This window comes from Lichenostomus cassidix, chromosome 2 (assembly GCF_008360975.1).
Source record: "Lichenostomus cassidix isolate B80296 chromosome 2, HeHo_3.0, whole genome shotgun sequence".
Lineage (NCBI taxonomy): Eukaryota > Metazoa > Chordata > Aves > Passeriformes > Meliphagidae > Lichenostomus > Lichenostomus cassidix.
In genome coordinates, this window is record NC_139482.1 from 20,293,993 (window position 1) to 20,318,359 (window position 24,367).

Consider the following 24,367-nt stretch of genomic DNA (forward strand, 5'->3'; position numbering starts at 1 on the left):
ATGACCAACAGTTTGCAGCCATCTAGGATGTAAGTGATGACTGATTGGTAAATTAATGGGCCAATTCAGGCAAGGAAAATCATTAGCATCACTGTTAAACATGCAGCTCTATCCTTGGTTTAGGTCATGAAGTTACAAATAGCTCGAAGCTGGGAGAATGTTTTGAGAAAGATATTGGTAAATTTCCTTCAGGCATATTGCCGTCTGTTATCAGCCACTGGTGGAGCTCGGCTATGGGGCCACCTAGCTGGTGACTTTGTGTGGTCACTCAGGTACTGCAAGGAGATGGCTGTCTCTGAACTTGAGCTTCTGAAAGCTAGGCTCTTAATTATACTTGAAAGCCACTTCAGCTTTCTCTGCAGCCTTTGGAGGGTTTGCAAGCACCTTGAGATAGTTGATTCTGCACATCTCTGTTTAATGCTTGCAGTCTGACAGCTCACCTAGGGTTGGGTACCTTAGTGCTGACAGGCAAAGCTTCTCTCTGGTGCTGATTATTTGCTCAGGTATCTCTGAGTGGCTGCTTACCTGGCACAAGGATGAAATGAGTTGGAAATGTTACTGCTTGTAAACTTCACTGTTCTTTCTCTGAGGTTTGTAAAATTCCTACGACTTTTGGAATCTAACAGACTATCAGACTGGCAGTGAATCAGCTCTTCCACCTGGTGCCTTACAAATCTTAAATGTAGCTAAAGGATGATCTCGGCTGAACATGCAACTGGCTGGGCAGGTAGCAGGTGTCTGCCTTGCTCTGAGGAAGAGGAGATAGGCTGAAGCTCCTGCATGGAGGCTGGAATCATGGTAAACTTGGCTGTCTCAGATCTGAGCCTGGGGCAGGGATGTGCTTCAGCATGAGCTCCACAAGCTGCAGACCTGGCTGGGGGAGGAAAGATACAGTAAAAAGAAATGTCCAAGAAGGATGCATTTAGGTTGACTTTACTATTCCAAGAAAAATCCAGAGTGTACTGTTTACTTAAAGCAGTTTTAGTTCTCAAAATACTGGTTTAAGGACTGCCATGACAACAAGTTTGTGTTATATTACATTAAATCTCAGCCTCTAATTGCTGCTTTCTCCTAAAGTAGCCATTAGATCAGCAGGCTGCAAGTATATGCCTTCTCTCAGCCAAGGGATTTTGTCAGCCTTTCTAATTGCTGTGTTTGGGTTTCTTTCATGGGAAGTTGAGACCCACTTCGCCTGAGAAGGAGCTCATTGAATTTGAAACTCACTCTTCTTTCACAAATGGATGTATACACTTAAATAGACAGCACACATTTTTAAAAGGCTAAATTTCAAGTTCATATTTTCGTATTTGACACTGTTGACCTAATCTTTTAAGCTGTGTAATTAATTGTCTTAGCAGATTGTTCTTAAAATGACTAGGAAGTTGATGGCAGTGACACTTGACATGCTACACTAAGGTCATATTAGCATCTTCTACTAGTTTTCTGCCATTTAAATGAGTGTTCTGCTAGCTTTTTTCTTTGCTGTTTAGAGTAAATATGTCTATCTGAAAGAATAAATAAATGTAAAAACTGGATATGCATATTTTTATGTAAACGTACTTCACATTTTGCCAGAAAACTATTAAAAGCAAGTAAAGTTTCATTAGCAAGTATGAGGGCTGCTCTATTAGATCCATCATACTGCTCAGAATACTTTTGTGGCATGGATTTTGTTAATATTTCTATTGTGCCATTTGTACTGCATTTACATGTGTAAATCAATCATTATCAGAAGCATTCAAGCCCACACTGATTTTTCTGGAACATATTAGTCTGAATCTTGTTGAGCTATCTGGTTCTCTGCTAATGGAGGGGTCTTGAACTGGCTTTTTCTGCTGTAGGTGACTTCTGAAATAGTTGAGTCTGTCCTTTGCTGCTTGGTGTGACCTTTGTGTGCTTCAAAATCAGAAGCAATCAATCTAGCAAAATCAAGCAAAACTCTTGGAGAAGCTAAATAGCTGTGATTCTGCAGTCTTGTTGAACCAGTTGCTCAGTAAGTGACAAAGATGGGATTATTCCTCTGTAGTGTCTCTGACAATCCAGTAGAAAGCAGAAGGAGAAAGTAGATATTTGTGCTTTTTCTTAGTGAAATGTAGACATAGGGGCCAGTGTCTCTCTATGTTGTACTGGGAGTTTTTTGTTCCATCATTTAGTTGTTTTAAAGCCTTCCATCTAGTATACAGCTGAGAAGCAAAACTCAAGATTGTCTTAGCCTGTATAGGTTGTCTGATCCTGACCCAGGTGTCTTTTGGACCCACTGGCTACCATCAAAATAAATGCAATAGAAGTCCTATCAAATGTTCTTTAAATTGGTGGAAATGAGTGGCTGAACCATAGATACCTGCCTTCAGTGTGGTGGATTAATTTGGGTGGATGCAACCAAGTTGTTTTTGTTCCATGTCACTTGATGCTGAGGGACACACAGGTAATGTTCACCTCCTGCTCAACAGAAACATTTAGGAGACATGAATAGTGGTAGGGAATTAGGGTAGCTGTGCTGGAGGGGCACAGAGGGAGTTACAGCCACAGGACATACTTTTGTAGAAACCACATTTGATCAATTTGATCAGCCACAAATACTGTTTCTGCATCATCTGTGCAACAGTAGTAATTTTTATGGGTATTTCTTTTCCTGTTTTGTGTATTTCTACTTAGGGCTGCTTCACTCAACTTCAGGTGGAATGTAACTGGAAGTCTGCAGCAATCTTGGCCACTTGCTCATCTGCTGCCTCTGTGCAGGATGAAAGTGACCCTCAGGTGTTGTAGATCTGCCTGCTCTGCAGGGCCACCTGCTGTGATTCCTCCCACGTTGCCACTCCATGGTTCATGCTGGGGTGGCAGTGTCAGTCACATGTTGAGGAATTTGTCATAAAAGTTCTTCGAATCAAACTTAGACCTACTTTGTTCAGAGCCCTTCATCTAAAGTTTGTGCTTTAATAATGGTTCTGAGGAACAGGCTGGGAATTGCAGAATACTGAGATTCTCTGGAGCCCAGGTCAGGGAGAGAATGGGGTATCACCAGGCTTGTCTGTTTTTTCTCAGGGTCTTGCCCCATATCATTTCAAGCACAATGAGGCAGAGCTCTGGGAGACAGTGTGAAGTAGATCATCTGAGTGAGGATTAGGATTTTTTTTCCAGCTGATGGTAGGGTTTGTCTCCATTGTGTCTTGAAGGCTTATGGGTTTTGGTTGTTCTTTGTTTTACTTATTGACTTCATTTATAAATTGGTTGTGCTAGAACAACAAATGGCTCCCTTTGACTGGAAAAACATACTTTTTTGGCTGAAGTCAGCAGGTAAATTAGATTTCACCTTTTGGTCTCCTTGTGCCACTAGATTTGTAAATGAGCAATAATTGGAGTAGAACTAGCAGCAGAGAAACTCCCTTTTTAAAAGAAAACTGATAGAGCATAAAAATGTGGCTTATGCCTTTGCCTGACTTTTTTTCCTAGCAGAGCAGGTTTTGTGTACTATTTTGCCATAAAGTATTAAGAGATACTGAGCTTTCTAGACTTTGCATAGGTAGGCTAACTCAAGGTGTTCTCCAGCCACTTAAAACATAAACAAAATATCACATCCTCATATAGGATGGGAAATCCTTACTTGGTATGCTGATGAAGTTCTCACAATTAAAATCCATGTACTACATCATGAATAGGAAGTGTGTTTGAAGAGGTTTCAGAAGCTCAGTTTGACAGTAATCCCACCCAAAAGGGCACAGAGGGTAAGACGTGACTGGAAAGCAGGCTGGGATATTAAAAGTTACCTCAGCATTGACAGCAGGTGTGAGTGCTGGTTGTCGTCAATATGCATGCAATTATTATTCTGTCAACCTGTTTTATTTTCGCTTATTTTGGGATGTGCAGTAAGTCTTGATGAATTGTAACTACTGTAAAAATTATTTGCTTTATCTGCCAGTGGTGGTTAATTAACATTGAAATAATTTAGAGAAATCTATTCAGAGATTCTAGCTTTTGTGTCGTTACCTGCTCGTAGCCGGAGTGTTCCCACTGCCAGTAGAAGTACCAGTACTCTATGGTTTGTCCAGTAGAGGTCACTATTTGAATATATTTAGCAATTCTTCCTGGGAAGAAGCTTGTGTTCCTGGTAGCTGATAGCTATTCATCCCACCTGGTAGGTGGTGGTGGATAGCAACTTCGTTTTTGCTGTTCTTCTCAGTCTCCTTATCCTCAGGTGATCCTGTGCTCACTGGCTTCACATATTCTTGTGCTGCCTGTAAATGATCTCAGAAGTTTCTTGCTATTCATAGCTTACTCCTGATGATTTCTGTATCCTTTTGCTCTCATGCTCTGAGTCCTTACCCAGTATTATCAAATGATTAAATGATGAGAGATCGGGAACAGCTATTTTTTCCTCAATCCTCTTCTGTGTTACCTGATGTCGTGTTCTCTGTCCTCCTCTACCAGGCTTCTGATCTGCTGTCCTGTACTGTTCTGTGATCTTTCCACTGTTTCTCCCTTGATTCTCGTGTAATCCTTTACTCATCTTTAGTTCTTTCCTTTTTGTGAGGTGATCTATTAATTTTTTGTTGCTGGTTCCCATTTCCAGATCTGAATTTTGTTGGAGTTCACTTTGTGCTCCTGCCAGAATAGCTGTGTCTCATTGATCATGTTCTTTTGACAGCCGTGTGGTCACCCTTTATCATCATTGTACATTTTGCCTTCTTTCGGCAGAGCAGCTCAAAATTTCTTTTTTTTCTGCTCGCACAACTTGCTGCTTCTTTGCTCTGCCATCTCCTAAACTGTTTTTCTCTCTGTGTGTGACCAGCACAGACGCTTGTCCCTTTGTTGCTGTTAACCCTCTTGACTGTGTCCTTGATCTTTTTCAGCATGCTGCTAAAATCTCTTGGTTTCGTTTTTATATTAGGATGTCTCCTTTCTGAGTCACCTTTCTGTCTGTAGTCTATACCTGGATGTATTGGAGGTAGTCCAGAGACAGCAACACTGCATCTGCCTGTCCTGAATTCCTTCCCAGTCTAGCTGCTTTGTCTTCTCCAGTCTGCTGAAATGTGTCATGGTGTCTCCCACTGGTATTGTCTGACACTTTGCATCTTGCCTGGTATCAGGTTATTTATATAGCAAATTTGCTGACTGCTGGAAGGAACTAGATGCCTGTGTACTCTTTACTCTTTGTTGCTTCTTGTATTTTCCTCTACTTTGCTTCTGCCTCTCCTTGCTTTTGGTAAGTCATTCCATGCTGCTGTCCTGACACAATATACCCCAAAATGGGGCAAGGAATGTCTGCTTAGTGAGACCAGGGTTGTGTCCAAAGCATAGGACTTGTACCTGACAGTGGTCTATTAACTATGCATGGAAGAGGTGCTTTAAACCCTAAATTTTTTTGGTATATTTTGATTCGGTTTTACTTCCTATTTCTGATGCAGGGATGTCTAATGGGAAATACCTTTATAAATGCAGTACACAGGAGGATGTGAAAAGGAGGAAAAAGGAGATCCCTATACATATGCCTTACTAAATTTGTAACATCTGGGTTCTACTCAAATCTTTAGATTAAATACCTTGTTAGCTTTTTTCTTCCTGAAAAAACCTCAAACCTTTGGTTCTGAAAAAGTACAGATGGTAGAGCATTTTAGTTTTAAATATATACAGTATCAACATTGCTTCTGAGAAACTTTGGGGGAATGAAAAAGAGTAATGTGTGAAAGAGTTTTGTGCTGTAATGGCATAAGGATACATGCAGAAACTACCCGATTTGTGCATAAATTCAATTGTCAGAGTTTGTGCTGGGCACCAAAGTTAGTTTTGCATCGGAAGTAACATGCCCATACTAAAAAACAGCACTAGACACAAATCACTTGTCTTGAGCACAGTTCTTGAGAAACTTCTCTTGTTAAAAGACACCTGCAAACACATCAACTCCTTTTTTAAAGTCTCAGTGGTTTTTGACGTGTTAATACAAATTTCTTGTGTCTTCACTTATTTCTCATTGACTTAAAATAGCTGTAATATTTTTTGTGGAAGCCCCATATAAATGATCAGTCTCCATGTTTATATACAGGTTCTAATGGAAAATTCTTGGAAATCCTCTTGCCAGATACAGACTGTTTTGAAGTTGGCATTTTCAAAGCTAGTGGACATTGCAAAAGTGAACTCACCTCATTAAAGCGCTTGATTTTATATTACAGAATTTACTGTCTACCAAGCCAAGGGGATTTTTTTTTTTTTGCTACTAATATGAAAGGACTGAGATGAGAAGGTAGATTTAGTCTAGATTGAGGGGAAACTGGATTTAGTTTTGTGTACTTGGTTTTGTACTCTATTTTCTATGTATTGTCTTTGTTTTTTTAGTCAAGTGTGTTAAAGGGGATAATGACACAGCGTTTCCCTTCAGACCACTCACCATCTGGCCTTTTCCACTGATACCCTATGGCATAACCTTTGGGGTGAAATGATTTCCTGATCTTGTTGTGATGATGGGCGATGTGGTAACCGGTTGCTCATCTTGAAGTAATATCTTTCATAGCTGGAAATGAAATGTACAGTTACCTGAAGCCTGGGGTAAGCTGATGTGGAGGCACTGGGAGGACTCTGTACCATACACACTTAAGGAGGTGGCTTTAAGTACTGGGCATGGGGAGCCCAAACTAGGAGGCACCTTAATTCATTGCCAGTTCTGAGAACTGGAACAAGAAACACATGTGCTGACTTTGCTTTTGAGCAGTGAGCTTTTTTACTGCAGCCTCTTCTGTGAGTGTGTTTAGAGGACAGGCTGGTGTCCCTGCTAAGCAGTGTCAGCAAAGCAGTCTGTGATGCTGAATAGGGGAAAGACTCATTTGATCCAAGTTGCAGTGAGAAACAGTCCTATATGGGTTTCTAAAAACGTTTCAGTTGTGTAAAAAGTGTCAACTCCAAATACTGGCTAATAAGGTGAACCAAAATTATGAACAATTTTTTAGGCACGCTGAAAGCAGAATTTTGTAAATAAGGGCTGCTAGGCACACAGGTAGATGTATATTTGTGAGTCAGAGGCTGAAGTGACTTTCACCTTTGAGGGTAACCTATAGTAATTGTTCAAGGCCTGGTTTGCAAGGCATCTTCGGTTAGTCCCTATTGTAAACTACAGAAAACGTGTTAATTAAACTGAAGTAAAGAGAATATTGAGGAAGGGAAAGGTGAATGTGCTGAACGAATTTCAGATGGGTTGATTTATCTAAAGCTGGCTACTGTGTAGTAGTGTGATACTGAAAAGATCATGCTGAAACAGCTTAAACACCTGAAAGAGACTCACTGAGATTTAGTGGTACTGTTTGCATTTGGTGGAAGCCTAATAATAAATCTCAACACTATCAACTAAAGTTCTTTTGTCCTGCAAAAGTTACTTCTCTTAACCGTCTGCTGTTGAAGTATCAACATATACAGATAATTTGACCTGTAATAAGGTACAAAGTCTGTATTCTTCAACTTTTTGCATGGTGTACCTCATAGGTTTTTTTCTCCTGACTTAAATATAAGACAGCAAGTGTCTTGGCTGAACTGTGCACTTCTCACAAAGCAATTATTGAAGATGAAGATGCTGTGGTACACTACAGTAATTCAAAAAGCTTGACTAATACTTTGTTTTCTTCAAAATTATTTGCTGAAATGAAGGACATGTTTATATACACATTTTTATATATATCCTTACTCTCACCATTCCTTAATGCTGTAGAAAAAGCTAACAAGCATCAGATTTTTGTGAGCTGTTTTGGAGTGGTTTCAGTTCTTTGCAGTTAGGTGATGTATTTTCAACTGAGTAATCCATTCCTAACCTCATCCCCTGGTTTCTAGTATTTCCCTCCAAGCTGTCATCTTAAGCTCGCTTCTCAGAGAAGAACACAGTTGTCCTTTCTCTTCACTAGATGTCACTTGATTCCCTGTGTCTTCTCAGTCTTTCTTGTGCTCACTGCTCTTCTTAGACTCTGGCTTCTGAAACAAAACTGTTTATTGATAAATTGCATTGTTAGCACAGTAACACATCAGTGAGCTGCAGTATAATTTAAACATGTTCATAAGAACAGTTTCATATCTGAGGTGCTTCTGTGGATAATTGCAATAAAAAAACGCTGCTGGTTTCTGGAAAGAGCTGAAGATTAAAGAGACAAGTTTGTTTTTAATGTTTTCAGTGTGAGGAAGATTAATATCCATCTTAGGAAGAGTGAAGCGAGGGCAAAAGGGGAAACTTGAACTACATAGTGTGTAAATTAAGTACTGTATGCTTCAGCTGGGATCAGGATTCTCTCCAGTTAGCTGCCAAGTATGATATCAGCATGCCTATGAATATTTAAAATGAAAACTGTTGTGTTCTCCCTCTGCTAATTCCTCTTTCATTTTGGTGAAGCTGATTGCTTCTCTCTCACTATAACAGAACCCTTGTCAAATTAATCTGAACATGACTCTAGCTCTATGAGTACAGTTATATTGGATGCACAGAATGCATTATATATTTAGTATTCTAAATTCTTCCTCCCCCATGAAATGTGAGTAACATTTCATGTCTTTATGACCTTTACACTAAGGGATCCTTACTCATGAAAACTTCCTGTTGACGCTAACTGGATTAGCAAGTCTGCAGAACTGGGTTTGTTATATTGTATAGACCTCAGGTTTTACTTTAGTCTTAAAAAGTGGGTTCTTGCTCTTGGCAAGAAAACTCTACTTGAGATCCACAATGGACTGATAGGACTCTGAAAGGTCTGTATTGAGTTCTCTTTACTCTGTGTGACTCTTGACCAGCTTTTCAGTGGAACAGTTTAATGAGAAACTGGCATAGTCTTGTAAATCTTTCCTCTGTCAGGTAGTGCTATTTTAATAGCTCTTCTGGATAAATATTCCCTTAGAACCTGTAAAGGTTTAGAGAACTACTGAACATCATGTTCCTAGGTACTGCAAAATTACTTCATTAAGTAAAGAAACATTCTGAAAAAAAACAGGGATTCTGCACCTATTCTAAATTTCTAAGGATATGAATGCCAAGGGAATTAAATCTTATTTAAAAAAAATTAAAATTCTTATTTCTCTTTTGTCTGATTCAAAAAACATTGAATTCGGTTGGAGTTTTTCTGTAACCTTTGGATCATATTTATTGACAAATTCACAAGCTTACTTATGCACGATTTTATGTATAATCAGGTATTATAGATAAGATTTTCCAAGCAGCGCTGGGACAATGTTTATTTTGAGCATACAGTGTTAAGGTTTAGATGAACTGAGATGTTTAATGCAGTTTATGAACCATATGTTCTTCTCATGGAGACTTACATTTTTACTAAATAATTTTGCCTATTCAGTTGGGTATTTTATTGTCTCTTCCAGTATTTTTTCATCTGAGATTCCTTATGTTTTATATTTTTGATTCAAATTGTAAAGGAAATTTTGATACAGATCTTTTTTACCAAGAGTGTCTTCAGAAATGTTTAATTTAGTGTCTTTACTAAACAAAACAAACAAACCAAACAATCAAAAAAAAAAAACCCCAAAAAACCCCATCAAAACCAAAAAGCAAGCAGACTAGATTTCATCTTTTAGATAAAAAGGAAATGGAGACTTAATTTTACAATACTGAGTTTGTTTACTTTTAAAGTTGTGAGGATTGCTGGTGTTTCTCAGGGCTTCACAGATGCTTTAAGAGAAATAATCTTGGTGATTATTTTTAGAAATAAAGACTTTTTGAAGCCTGTGCATTTTCAGCATTATGAAGGGCCCTGGCACCACAAGAGGAATTGTATTGAGACTTGTCTTAATGGCAAAAGAGTTACAAAGTGGAATTGAGAGAAGATAATGGACCTCCTTTTCTTCTTCCATTTGCTGTGCTCTTCCTCCTTTGTCAGGGCTTGGGAATAGAAGAGGAGCTGAATTTGGATGTCAGTGCTAGGTAGTGGTATGAGAACCTCTTGACTTCCTGCTTTATGAGAAAGGGTTACATCTGAGACACGTATTTCCAAGCTGCTGTCACTGATTCAGGTGTTCTTAGCATGTTGCTATGCAGGGTAAGTAGCTGTCTTGGATAAAAGGTCCTTCTAACCCAGTATCTGTTCTCCAACTGAGGGCAACATCAGACTTCTAGTAAACATCATGGTTCTGGTTCTCAATGTCCAAAGAGAACTAGGGCCCGGATCCAGGATACTCTAGGTGTGGATAGGCATTGAATTAGTAGCATTTAATCCTTCTTATCTATGTTTTAGAAATAATTTCGTTAACTTTTGAACAGCTGCTGGTTGTATAGGAATAAAGTATAATAATTTGCCTCAAGTGAACTTGATGAGAACTTGAAGTTTTAGTGCCTAAAGAATTGCCACTAACTTCAGGGCAAAAAGAGCATAAATGCTTTGAAGTATAACAAGTTGCCAATCCATATTTCCACAAACATGAACAAAGTCCCCTTATTCCTTGTGGGCAGCCTGTAGACCCTGTCTTTCACTGTCAACCAACCTTTGAAATCAAGGTGAAGTCTATAGCTGTCATAGTGAATCACTGTATGTAATTTCCAGTATTGAACAAGGGGAAGGAAGCTGTTGCTGGTCTTGTGAAGTGAAACTTCATATGAATGGGGCTTCATGGTGTGACTGAAGCTTCACAGGAGAACGCAAAGGCATTGGGCTGCCAAATTTTACTAGCGTTTGCTGAGGGGGAGTTGTTAATGACACTGGGCAGCAGATGGTCTTAGAAGAGTTGTTAAGACACTGTGGATTGTACTGTAAATATGTGGGTGAATAGAACCAGGATGCTGACAGTTCACTCTCACAGCTCGTCATGGGAAGGTGACTTGAGTGGAATTCAGTATTGCTGGAACATGAATGTCTTGGGATTTGGCTGTCTGCTATGTGTCTGGGAAGAGTTTTGCAACGTGGTAGTGGGATGGTAGTTGGGTTGTGTAGAGTTCAAAACAGAGAGCATGATATGCCAAGTCAGCCTTGCTTGACCACCACTGATATTTAGACCTGAAGGTACTGAACCTGTGCAGTTTAGCCACAAGACCAGCATAAGACTTCATTTCATTCTTTTGATTTTCATTGAATACTAGAGAGCATTCATTTATATTACAGAAGAATCTGAATTGTTGAACCAGAAAATAAACAATTACAGAAAAAAGTCCTCTCTTCCCTACCACAAGCCTGGTCTTGACTTCTCTGTTTTTCCTTCTCACAAAAAACCTTGAGGCACTCCATCCAAACCAAAAAGTACAGTAGTGGATTGGGGCTTTTCCTTTTGATTTAATAGGGTAAGACACAAATATATTTCATTCAAATCCGTTGCTAAATATTTAGCTTTTGTCTCATCTCAGCCTGCTTACCAATGCAGCCTTTAGTATATCTTGAAGAAAATAATGATATAAAGTATCCTAAGTGTCATTCACAACATGAAATACAGTATGTGGGAATTCAACATATATCAGGAGACAGTGTTTGGTCTTTCTATAGTTTAGGCTTTGACTAAACTAGAACCTATATTTGCTAGGACTTCTGATTACTAGTCTTCATAAATGTGGTATCTGAGAAGATCAGAAAACATGGTTTGCCTGTCCATTGCATCTCATCAAAGTCAAATTATGAAGTCTAATTTCTGAAAGGAAGATACTTTAATACTTGTAATTACTGTTCTGGTGAAACATTGAGGCTGGAAACAGCTGAATTATGTCAATTAAAACCCTCAGTTAACTTCTGTTAGGGAATAATTTAAAACAACAGTAATAGTGCATTATCCTTTAGTTTGTGAATGCACATAATTCTTGCTATCATTGAATGACAGATAAGCATGGACCAGTTGGAAAATACCACAAAGGGAGGTCTTTTAAATGTTCAGATTTGCCTTAATAAGTTTATATAAAGTCTGCTAAAAACCTCCTGTAACGAATATGGCCCTCAACAGTAATATTTATGTAGTGTAATTAGAGTCTTTGTTAGGGATCCCATTATTGTTCACAGTGTAATTAGACTTACAATCTAGCAAATGTGACATACTGCAATGTTCTGCTTTGTAAACATTATTGACTCCATTTTAAGACTGAGATTGCCTCATACCAACAAATAAAAAAAAATCATGGCCTCATAAAACCTTCTAATTATTTAGATGTGCACTCTGTGGGTTCCTGATGCAGTCAAAGTTGAGACTGAACCAAGGTGAATATTTAACACAGGTGCAAGCTTCAGTGCAGGTGACTTGCCAACCTCCTTTACACCTCAGCTGGCTGCATAAATCTCAGTAATTTAAGGGGGAAAATATGCAAATCTGAATAGCTTCTTAACCTCATTAGCACAGTAATTAATATTGTGCTTCTGCCTTGTATTTCATGTTTCTAGATAATAACAACCAGCTATTGATCTGTTGGTAATCCACTGTAGCCATGTATGTTTATTGATCAGTTAGTTTGTCACTGATGGGAGGTAACTGAAAATGGTCTTGGCTAAACAGCTCTTTTAGGGCTGAATTTAATTTTTTCTAAGTGTTGTTGTATGTTAAATGCCCAAGAATTAGTATACTAGATTGTTTAAGCAGTAAGCAGAACGGGCCATTGCTAAAAAGGAGGGCTTCTTTTATGTTGGTGTTAAAGACCTTTAGTACAACTGCTGTCTTGGTGTAACTACTTGTACCATTAATGTTTTTTCCACTCAAATAATGAAATGAGCCAAGTCCCTTAGGCTCTGCTCTTTTGAAACCTGTGTGTGCTACATGAATTGAGAGGACAGCCTGCTTCTCTTTGTTAGTCTATAAGAGCACTTGCCCTTGTCTCTCTCTCTTTGCAGTGGTCTTTGTTAGTCAAAATACCTTACAGTTCTGGTAGTAAATTTTGAAGAGTACAAAATGAGTACTCTCAGCAATGAGAACAGGTTCCAGATAGGAGGCTTTTTGGAGATTAACTTCACCTTTATTGGAATAATGAGATGCTTTCTGTGCTGCAGCCACTGTACAAACAGTGCAAACACCAGGTGCTGGTAGAGCATCTGTAGTCTGGGTAACTTGCTCTAATTGCAGTCTCTCACTGTGCAAACTTTCCCACAGCTGTGCCAGCAAACATCGCGGACCTGAGAAACATAGAAGTGCTCAACTTTTTCAACAACCAGATTGAGGAGCTGCCTACCCAGATAAGCAGCCTTCAGAAGCTCAAACACCTGAACCTTGGGTGCGTATCTGAATGCAAAACTTTGCTGTAATAGAGATGCTATCGAATGTCATCACAGCTGAACCTGGAACTTCTTATTTTTCCATAGTAAAGGTTCTTATTGAAAGGGGTTTTGAGGATAACCTGGGAATTATGGCTTCAGAGTATTCAGCTAAAGTCATGGATAAACAGAAGCTTCAGTGATCAGGCCCTTACTCTGGTATGCTGATAACCATTTAAGGACATCACCAACTCGTATTCATTGAATACTTTAGTCAAACTGAACAATTTGAACAAACTGACTTTTACTTCCCTAGCAACTGCCTCTTAATTCTCTGGTTACTGTATAAGAATCAAGCTCTATTTCCCATTCTGATTTTTAAAAAACATTCCATGTTAATTTAGGACTTTAATTCCAAATTTTCAAATTTGGGTTTATAGACATTTCAGTTTATATTTAACCTGTAAAAGAAGCAGCACATCTTAGATGTGGTGTGCATTTAATTCAGAGAGCTAGTGTTGACTGAATTTGAGCCAGGGATGTTTCTGTTAATGTTCAGATTCTATATTCTGGTAGAGTTGGTGATACTTGATAATAACTACAGTTGCAGAGGGCTTTTTTGAATTACTAAGAAAACAAATGTGAAGCATAAGACCTTCTTAAAATTAAATGGGCATATTAAAGTGTAACTATTTAGGAAAGCACTGGTAGGCGTAAGCTTTAACATTATAGGCTTCTCATAGAAAGAATGTTTGTATTTTATAAATTTCAACTCCTGAACACCTTAAACTGAGTATTTTTACTCTTCGAAATACCAAATGATTTTGGCTAGGCTCTGTGTGTGCTACTTTAGATACTTTTGTAAAGTGCTGATAATTGAATTGCATCTTGAGCTGTTGGAATGCCAACAAATGTTTTAATGATGATCTGTCTTCCCTGGTCTTTTTGTGGTCACAGTAGATCTCTAGCTTTCCTTAATATCTGTTTGAACCTGTAAAAAACCCTGCTTTTCAGAGCAAATGTTAATCTGTGTATTTTGGGGGTTAGAGTCATATTTTTGGAATGACATATAGAGGTGTTGCAGTATATGAAGGAAGAAGTTTGGCACTTCCCATGGATTAAAGCAGTGACAGTTGTTAATATAGTTCAAATACTAGTCTGCATTAATGAAAAATAGTGTCGTGGAAAAGACTATGTTAGGAACAACAGACATTCAGCTCTGTAGCCACAGTTGCCACCTTCACATGTCATGTGGCCTAAAATTTTGAAGATTAAACGTTCTTCCTTTTTAGTCCTCTCCGTACATGTAATCTTCCAGGCACAGGATTTACCTCCCAATCCTAGCTCTGCAAAATGGGTTCTGGTTTGGACGTCCTTTGAGTCAGTGAAGAGGAAACTTTTCTGCCCTAGTAGGTTTTTTAGGAAGCAGCCCAGAAACCCTCTTGTCATCTGCAGTGCACGTGTTAGAGGGCTTCAGAACAGCCCCCTAGGGGAGAAAGGAACCTTGAATAAGAGCAGAGATTATTTTTGGGAGGGTTTTGTCATGGAAGGGTCAAGTGGTGTGGAAAAGAGGAAAGGTGTACTGCTGCACTGAAAGCTTAAAAATACAACATTTGGAAGGTAGGCGAGGCACAAGCTCAGTGTTTGAACTTCTGCAGGGACGAATAGTGCTGAGCAGCAACTTTAAACTGGTTCTATTTCCATGCCAAAGAGCAGATACCATTCTGCCTCTTGGGAGCAGGGAGAACCTTATTTACCTCCCTGTTCGTTGCTTGCAAAAGAGACGGTCAATAGGGCAACATGGTAAAAACCCCTTTTCACTAGTGGAAAACAAGCTGCTTTCTTTAGTCTTGTTTGATATAAAGACCAGTTTTAAAAAGAGTGACAATTCTGCAGTAGCAATAGTGGAGAATGCCTTTCTGTATTTCAATTACTACTACTACAAGTTGTACAAGGATTTCATCTGGAGTTGAGCGACAGAGGGCTGATCTCTACAGGTTCTTGTTTTGTTGGGGTTGGCTTATGCAAAAGGGGTAAGGAAAAGTGAGGTTATTTTCTGAGTTTGTGAAAGAAATAGTATATGTGCTTCTCCTGCCTTTGCTCACGTGGTTGTATAGTCTTTCTTATTTTTGGTTGCACAACTTCGTCAGTCCTTTGACTTGAGTTCTTATAGTTTTAAGTGTTAGATCAGGCTTCATACATTCACATAACATCTCCTCTTGACTTCAGTTGTGACTGTTGTTCTTTATCACTTTTGCATCAAAAAGAGAATCAAATTCAGAGTATGTTTAGAGACAACATCTGAAAGGTCATGTTTGTTTCCAGTCATCCTGTGAGAATAAAATCCCATTCGTGACAGTAGCTACCTGTACAGGCTCTTTCTTTCAGAGAAAAGAACGTGACATATTCTGATGTCAGAACTCTTCTCTGTTCTGCTTTCAAACCCAGGTGACAACCAAAGCAAGATCCATGCACACAAGGTGTATATTTGCTGTACATGCAATAGGGACAATATGAATAAGAAGCTGGTAGGTAGGTTTTTTCTGTTCATATGATAAGCAGCTGTACACAAACAGTAAGGTTCTGTGATGATCTCTCCAGCCATGTACCTGCCTTCATTGTTGCAGCAGCTCTAGTGATTATCTGGATCACCTTGTTCAAGGTCTTTGAGGTCGGAGAAAAGTTTCCATTTTCTGTACCTTGTCTGCTCCAGGTAATCAGAGAAATCTCTTCTGTTAGATTTACTCATGTTGTTCTGGCTGTTGCTAGTGGGAACTGCTGTCCTAAACCCTCTTAAGACTGACTGATTGAGCTATATTTAGATTAAGCCTCATCAGTCACAGGACTGACATTTTATTTACTTCATGCTCCGTGTGCATCAATAGCTCTGTAGTGACACAGATTTGCTGTTCTTAAAAAGAATTAAGAAGAGGTTTGAGCAGCAGTTATCAATGAACATAAATACTGTGCAGTTGAGGTATTCCCCTTTGTATTTGGTACCATGGTGAAGACCTATGTGGCAGAATGGCATATGGTCAAGATGGTATATCATTTGTAGTTTAGCTACAAGTCATCTACCTAGGAGCAGCTTTCTCTGGAGCACTGTTTAAGCTGAGCATGACCCTGTGACACCACTTTCCCTTGTGCTTTATGTTTTGGGTGTGGCTGCTGATTGACATAACAGACAGAATCCCTTTAGCATGCATAAATTTTGAGTATATTTATGGGAATGAGAGATTAAAAAAAAATCTGCATTGCAAAAGGCTTCCTCAGTGTCTTGGATCATCAAACCCTTTTCAAAACACGAGGAAATCTTGGCACAAATTACATTTTTAAAGGAAAAAGACCAAACAACACCCTTGTGACCTGTATTTTTCCTATTAGGTGAAGTGAATACTGATGTCATATTCTTTATTTTTTCTCTTTACTTACAGCATGAACAGGTTAAACACCTTGCCAAGGGGATTTGGCTCTTTACCAGCCCTAGAAGTTCTTGACTTGACTTACAACAACTTAAATGAAAATTCCCTACCAGGAAACTTCTTCTATCTGAGTAAGAAACTTTTTTAAAAACTCTACAAATCTTCATGATATGGTGCTTTTCTTTCTGCAGTTGAAATTTATATGATGGAGACCAAAATATAACTGATTTTTTTCTAATATTTATGTTTTGCTCTTAATACATGTTGAATATTTCTACATAGCACAGCAATATTTATCACTGATATATAGTCACCTGACACCTTTTGGACATGAGAAGATTTGCTTAGTAATGTTATATTAGTAATACACCATTCTGAGTAATATTTCCTTGGATCCCATACTTGGTTAAAATTTAAAACTTCATGGAGGGTTGCAAGCCTCAGGGAAGAATAAACTGTTTTGCAACACAACTGAAAACAAATGTATTCTTGACGGTTCATTACTAAAATAGTTCTAACAGCATGTGGATGTTGAGGTGTCCAGTACATTAAAACATATGCTAAGGTTACAAAGCTTGGCAGAGAATGGTAGAGCTAAATTGACCTTTGCATATGTTAAAAATATATAGCCAGAGAGTTGACAGAAAGGTATTGTAGTACATATGTGCAAAAGGGCTGCTTCATGGTTGCCTAAGCAACTTGAATTCTGGCACTTTCTGGGTTTCAGTGATTCTGCTTTTCCATGTACTGTGCTGAAGAGCTTCAGGATCAGTGCATTCAGCATCAAAGTGATAGGCAAGGGGAGAGAAGGAGCGCTGCTCTCTGAGGGATGTTGTGATTGTAACCTGGCACAGGGAAATCTTTAAGTCAGCATTATTAAAAATGGTTGCATTTAGTGAAATGAGAAGAAGAGGAGTAAACTACGTAAGACAAATGGGATCTCCTCTGATGGGAAGGAGAGGTTTTTGCTGATCTGACCACCTCCCCTCCTGCTGCACCTGACAGTTCTTTGTGAGTCTCCATTTTAATTCCTTTTTCCAGCTGTCATGTATGCTCATTCAATAATAGCAAGCTACATAGTTGTGCTGGGTCATCTTTTTGGTGAATTTCATTGAGATTCACATGGAAATTACAAATTACACAGTTTGAGTCTTCTGTATTTCATTTCAGGTCCCTTTCCCTGTGTGGTTTCTATAGAGCTTAACATACATTTTTGTCAAAACCTCAGATTTTTAAGTGTTTGTTTAGGATGCAAATTGATTAAATAAATAAGAATCAGTCGTAATAAAGAGTAATGACAGTATTCTCATATCTGAGCATTCAGACTATTTGCCAGAATCTGCCAGAGTCTACTATTGCAGGAATTGTTAATTGAGCTAGTCCTTTTGAATATAGATGTTTTCCTGAACTCACCAACAATATAATAAGCCAGTAAATCTAAGTTTGACCTGCTTGTTATTATTGTGAGCCCTGGGTATGTCAAAGGCTTTTCACCAAGTCAGGGTTATTAATCAAACCTGACTCCTTTTTATTGATTAGACCTCAAATGGTTGGGTTATATGCCACCCTGTTTATATATTGCTATTTAATTTGCAGCCACCCTTCGTGCACTCTATCTAAGTGACAACGATTTTGAAATCCTGCCGCCAGATATTGGGAAGCTCACAAAGTTGCAGATAGTAAGTAATTTATCTAAATTCTTGGAAAATCAATTCACTTTTGCAACACTTGTAGGAATAGAATCCAGTCAATTTGAGGAGTAGTAGGGTATGTTTGCAGGAATAGACCACTACACCTGGAACTGTTTCTTGTTTACCAGAAGACACTTGTAAATAAATTGGAAGAATTGAGTATTCAGGAGAAAGGTGGGGGCAGAGGGAGTAGAGTTCTCTTTTGGACTGCTTTATGGTAACTGAAAATAGTTCTGACTGAATTTATATTTGCTCTTAGCTGAGTCTTAGAGACAATGACCTGATATCACTGCCTAAAGAAATTGGTGAGCTCACCCAGCTTAAGGAACTGCATATCCAGGGAAATCGTCTTACTGTGCTGCCCCCAGAACTGGGTAAGTTTATGGATGATTGTTTATGTATTTGACTGATAATGACGATGATGAACTATATTTCCTCTGAAATGATTATGCTTAAGTCATCATATATGCTAATATTTACCTTCCCGTGAGAAACACTCACTTTTTCACTCCTCCTGGATATGCAGGGGGAGCCAGAAGATAATGTGTGTTTGGTCTGATTGGTTTTTTACATGTTGCATTTTTCTTGTGTATTAGTACACCTGATTGTTGGTTTGTATGTAGCACCTTGCTTTATATAACACATCATAAAATACTAGGTCAGCAAACGCATTCTTAGTTCTGAGTGGGTTTTGAGAACACGATGTAGATTAGCCAAAATTAAATTAAGCAAAAATGACAGTAGCAGAAGTGGCTTCTTAGTGACTGTGCCTATCCAAAGTGGAAATTTGATCAATTAGAGTGAACTGTAGCTGAATTAGAGGATTTTTTTTTTCAGTTTGATAGCCTACCTTTCATAGAGAGTTGACAATTGTTTAACTTAGAGCAATGGAGCTGGTTGATGTAGTTTTAATCTGTGATGGTGTCCATTTAAATACAGTTGTAGGTGGCTTCTTTCAACCTTTGAAGTAAGAGTTTTTCTTTAAATCTTAAGTATTGGTTTTGTTGAATTTGCATTGAAGCATTCCATTTTATGTTAGGGGCATTGTTCCTGTTCATCCCAAGCCTGGAATTGGTTTCTAATCTTAAAATCCTTAAAAATATTTTCATTAGGAATACTGTAGTTATGTTGATTAACTGTTTTTGAAACACCTGTTACACAGGGTCTGTTCCTTGTGTCTTGTTACTGTGGACTGTTACATGGAGAAGCTTCTTTGTTTCTACTGGTATCTTCCGCATAACAATTCCCAAAACTCAGAAGGATAGTGACTGAAGTTAGTACGATAAAGTAAAATTACTTGTTGTCATTAGAACTTGCTTTGACATGTTGACCCTGTCTGCTTAAATGTGACAGTCTGCAATGAATGCTTTTTATTTTATACAGCAAAGTGCCTGCTTTTCTTCTGTGAGATAGGGGAAGGTGTTTGACTCTTACTTGTCTACCCACTATGGGGGTTTTTGCCTTTTCCCCTCACCACTAGTGGATGAAAGTTGCTCTCTTTAATTTCAGATGTTTATTTCTTGACACAGGTATACTTTCTTTAGCTTTTTGTCAAACTCATATTCATTTATAAAGTCTTTTTCAACAGCAATAACATTTCAGAAGCATGTAGTATCTGTAAATGTACTTTCCTGTAGTTTCCTCAATTACAGCTTTCGGGGTTTTTTCAGAAAGTGGAAGATGAATGGTGCACTGAGTCTAACCACATTCTTTGGCTAATTAAATGTTCTAAACATGCTACTGACTTAAAAGCATAACAACAAATCGTCATTTAACAGTTTTACTATCAAAAGCCATCCCAAATAGAAATGATTGAAACAAAATTCTCAATGTTTATTTTGTATTGACCTGCAAAATTCAGGATGGCCAAGGGAAATTTTTTCCTTTTAGTTAGCATTTGTTTGTATTATAGAACAATGTCACAATCTGGTAGAAAAAGAACTTGTAATTTTGCCCCAGTTGATAAAAGGTGAGGTGCACTGACATAGCTAAGTCCTTGTTACCTGTGTTCTTTATTATTCAAAAGGTATTTTATAAGTTCTACTTTCCTTTTCATATATTAATTCATCAGTGTTTCATTTCATGGTCTTACTGAAGATCCTCATTTGTGATCAGTTGCCATTAATTTCTATTGTGATCTATGCCGTGGATAATGCTAGAACTATCTCAAATGTTTAAAACAGATTTTGGGGTATATTTCCAGAGACCATTACACTGAAGTCTAGATTTGTAACTTGTGCAACTTTGCAGGCATATTTACTGTGAAAAGCAGTGTTCTTCCTTGTTTGTTAAGCATCTAGGCACACATATAGGGAATGGAACACCAGACTAGGGTTTGGAAGGCTTGTTTGAGATCAGATTACACCATAGGCAAGAGTGAATCTCTGCAGCTCTGTTTTCCCTTCTGTAAGCTAAGGCAGTTTAGAGAAACATCCCTGTGCAGACAGTTTTAAAGTCTGCCAACAAAAGGTGGTATGAGAGGGTTACAACCTACTGTGTGGACTGCTAATGCCATTGTCACCATCTGAGGGAGAACCAACTTTATCTGCTGTCCGAGTTCTCCCTCCTAAATTTTTAAAATTGAATTATAATGTACTGAGAACTATTCAAATACTTTTTGGTGTGTGTGTCGGATAAATAGCTTTTCAATGAGCAGGTCCTGTTTGCATTAATTGGAGCTGCTGCTGTTCCATTAAAAGTAAACAATCTTTTCTGTCTCATTATCACTTTCATAATTAAAGGTGCTGAAGGCTTCTGACTGGCTTAGTTCAGGCACAGGTGGACAGCAGTGAGTCATTGCATGTTCATTTACCAGGGAGATGGGCACAATTGAATGATGAGAAGGACGTGTGTGTTACATTAAAATGTTTTTTAAAGGTAATGGAAATAAGTGCAGAAGGAGTGGAGAATAGGCTATGAAAAAAGGCCACAGACAGGCCTTGGGGTCACAACTCTGGAATGGAGATACCAATAAATAACCCCTACAGTCTGCCTGTAATGTCATCTGGTGTGACTGAGCATGGCACCGGTAAAGGGCTGGGGGAGATTGCTATTATTCTCTGTTGTGTTTAGCAGAGAATACCTACTGCTAATTTAAGAAAAATATTCCTGCCCAGGAGGAAATGAGAGGACTGAAAGAGTGCACTGGTCCCTGGGTGAGGTGCTTTTCTGTAAATACAGTATGTGTGAGTGATGAACACAGGAAATGGCCGGGAGTAGGTGGGTGGAATTTGCAGCTTGTTTTTTATCATTTGTCTCTCAAAACCCCATTCATGAGAAATGGTGGTGGGCAGTCATATATAAACTTTAAAGAGGCGCTGGCATTTTTTTCCCTAGCATTTAAAAGGTTATGTGCTGCATTGCGAGACAAATAAATCATGATTCACTGCAACAACAGAGTTGCAGTCAGTTATATAAATTGCCAAGGAGGCACTAAATCTGTCGCTTTGTGTGTTCTGACCATTTAACAATGAGAATGGTTTGGAAAGAAAGAGTAGAAACAAGAACCACATAAAATGGTGGATGCAATTAGTAACATCAGTGATGGTCTTCTAAGTTTATTGTTTGTTCATCTGGGTGGACCCATATGTGCCACATGAAAGATTTTCTCAGCAGGCTTAGGAGTGTAAGAGTAGTATATGGTGCAGAGTACTCACAAAGATGTAGCTAAATAGCCACACAGAGAATCTAATTAATTTATCTGTACATTTGCATTTTTGATGTGAAAACAAATGGTATGATTTTTAAAGCCCAGATTCTAATGTTGCCTGTGTGCATTGCCCTGCTGCCAGCACACGTGTGCACACACGTAGTTTGCTCATGTTTATGCATATGGAAAAACAGTTATTTCTATACATTCCAAATTACCATCCTCCTTTTTCAAATTTGAATCTCGCATCAATGGCTTATAAGTCACTGTTCAATACTGTTCCAGTTTATCAAATAATTTCCTCAGGTAAAGGGAGACACTATCAAAATTGTGAAGTTGGTACATAGTGGAAAAGTGGAAAATTCAAGCCTTCTAAAAAAGCAAAAAATCTTGTTGAGTAGGTAGCCACATTCCTTTTTAAGGAACATGAAGCATTTTGTAAATTTAATCTGTATGTCAGAATAGCTAAGTAATTCTTCCATAATTTTTTAGTTTTGAACAGCTAAATTGCCTTCTGTGGATGAAGGATTGGCTTTAAATACAAAGTTCAAGGAATTGTGCCAAAAATCTCAATATTTCCATCACAGAGAGACCTTTCAAAATTTAGGCTTTTGAAATGACTTTAGAATTCATGAATTACTATTATATTATGCAAAATAGTAGCTGCAGTTGTTTGTTCAAGTAAATATTAATTGAAATAGACGTTTACTCAGGTAATTATAACTGACATGTGCAAACATAAGAATCACTTACTTTACAAAAGATATTTCTTTTCCAAATATAGTTGATGTAAATGCTAAACTTTTCTTATTTTAGTATAAACTGTCACTGCACCCTGCCTGTGTCACAACGCAGCACTGCTCACACCTGCAGTACAGGTCATTGGTGCTTCTTGGAAGCCTGAATACTGGGGCTCTTTGGACAACAGTTCTGAGCACTGGAACGATTAATTGATACCTTACAATTTCAAAAAAGGACATGTTTCTACTTTTGGAACTAAGGTAAAGGTGAATAAACAAAATAACTTGTTTTCTAAGACTGCTGATGTAGCAGTTATCAGTCAAGAAACAATAAAAAAACATGTCTGTAACAGGTTATGGAAAGATTATTTATGTACAAAAGCTTCTCTGAAAATCTGTGCATATTCTAATTGTGATTCTCATTTATGGTTTAAGTTAAAAAAATAATAAAAAAGCCAAAACCACTACACCCTACACCTCACCACTTGTTTTGTAATTAGAAACCAGGCTGAATGCAAAGTACTTGATGTACACTGCTGTAATTCTTGCCAAACTTTCCAAGATTCAGATTTGATCTTGCATTAGTTCTTAAAATATGCAAATTTTACAGTCACTTCTCAGATGACTACAGTGTGTGTGTGGGTTCTCCTCATGTTGACTGTACTCTGATTATAAGTACCATCAACATAATAATGATGTTTCTGTCAGCAGATACTTCATCTGTTGTGTCACAGCTGTCATAGGTAAGAGTACTGTAATTAGAGCCAATCTGAGCAAATGTTGCATTTGTTGTTATATTTGGTTCATTTTATGTGTTTCATAGTACTTAAAAGTGGTTTCGCTCTTCTGAATACTTGGCAACCTGTGTTTTATTTTAAGTTTCTAAGGTGCAGGGCAAAAGCATTACAGTGACTCTTTTTTGAAGTAATTTTTTTAAATTAACTAGGTTTTTGTCTGATAGGGACCCTTCAAAGAGAGGATGCTCTGTTGAATTCCCATGTAATTGGGAATCTCAGGGGAGTTTCTGATGCTGGTAAAAATGTGCAATATATTTCAAAATAAATTGGGATGCTGATCCTCTAAGCCTGTAATACTTCCTGTGCCATTAAAGTGTCTTTGATGTTAAACTACTTTGACATCATGTTAATTTCCTTTGTTCCAAAACCCATCTGCTGTGTAGTGTGTTTCTTGGGCTTCTTCACTGAGAACACTTAGCAGTGACTGTTGGTTTGCCCCTTGGGATGCCAGTCAGCATTGGACATTTGTTACAGAGAGCAGTGAAGGAAATGGTATTTCCAGCACATGTCACTTTTCAAAGAAGGAAATCAGTGAAACTTAGCAGTACTTATAGGTCTTCTAGTAAATGGCCTCACTCTTATGTGAGGAATGTGGGAGAAATTAATTTAATAAAGTCATAAGTAATAAATACATAATTTTAGAACATATTTTGAAAAATACATTTTGAAGTAATTGCTTGGATTTTTTGTTAAAATCCTCTTTCTTCTGCCTTTTCTCTTAGCTACAAAGACAAGGGCAGCAGCTGTGCTGGTTGCTCTGGTACCTGAAAGCTGTGTGTGCTGGAGTTCAGCTGTTGAAACAGCCTTATTTGTCATGTAGCAGTACAAGCCATTTGCAGAGTATTGGTAGGTGAGGAGTACCTTATGTGCTGCATTGAATAAGTTCCTGTTTTATGGCTTTCATCTGTGACTGTTGTTATTATTTACTCTTTCTATTAGTTGTCCTGGTAAAG

The 24,367-nt window shown here is 38.1% G+C and overlaps 1 protein-coding gene across 1 annotated transcript in view; it reads left to right on the plus strand.

The window, feature by feature from the left end:
* RSU1 (Ras suppressor protein 1) overlaps positions 1-24,367 on the plus strand; it is a 103,328-nt gene that overhangs the window by 9,579 nt on the left and 69,382 nt on the right. The window contains exons 4-7 of the mRNA XM_085050607.1: positions 13,015-13,135; positions 16,550-16,668; positions 18,134-18,216; positions 18,488-18,602. Coding sequence (XP_084906733.1) covers positions 13,015-13,135; positions 16,550-16,668; positions 18,134-18,216; positions 18,488-18,602 — 438 coding nt within the window. The remainder of the gene's footprint in view (positions 1-13,014; positions 13,136-16,549; positions 16,669-18,133; positions 18,217-18,487; positions 18,603-24,367) is intronic.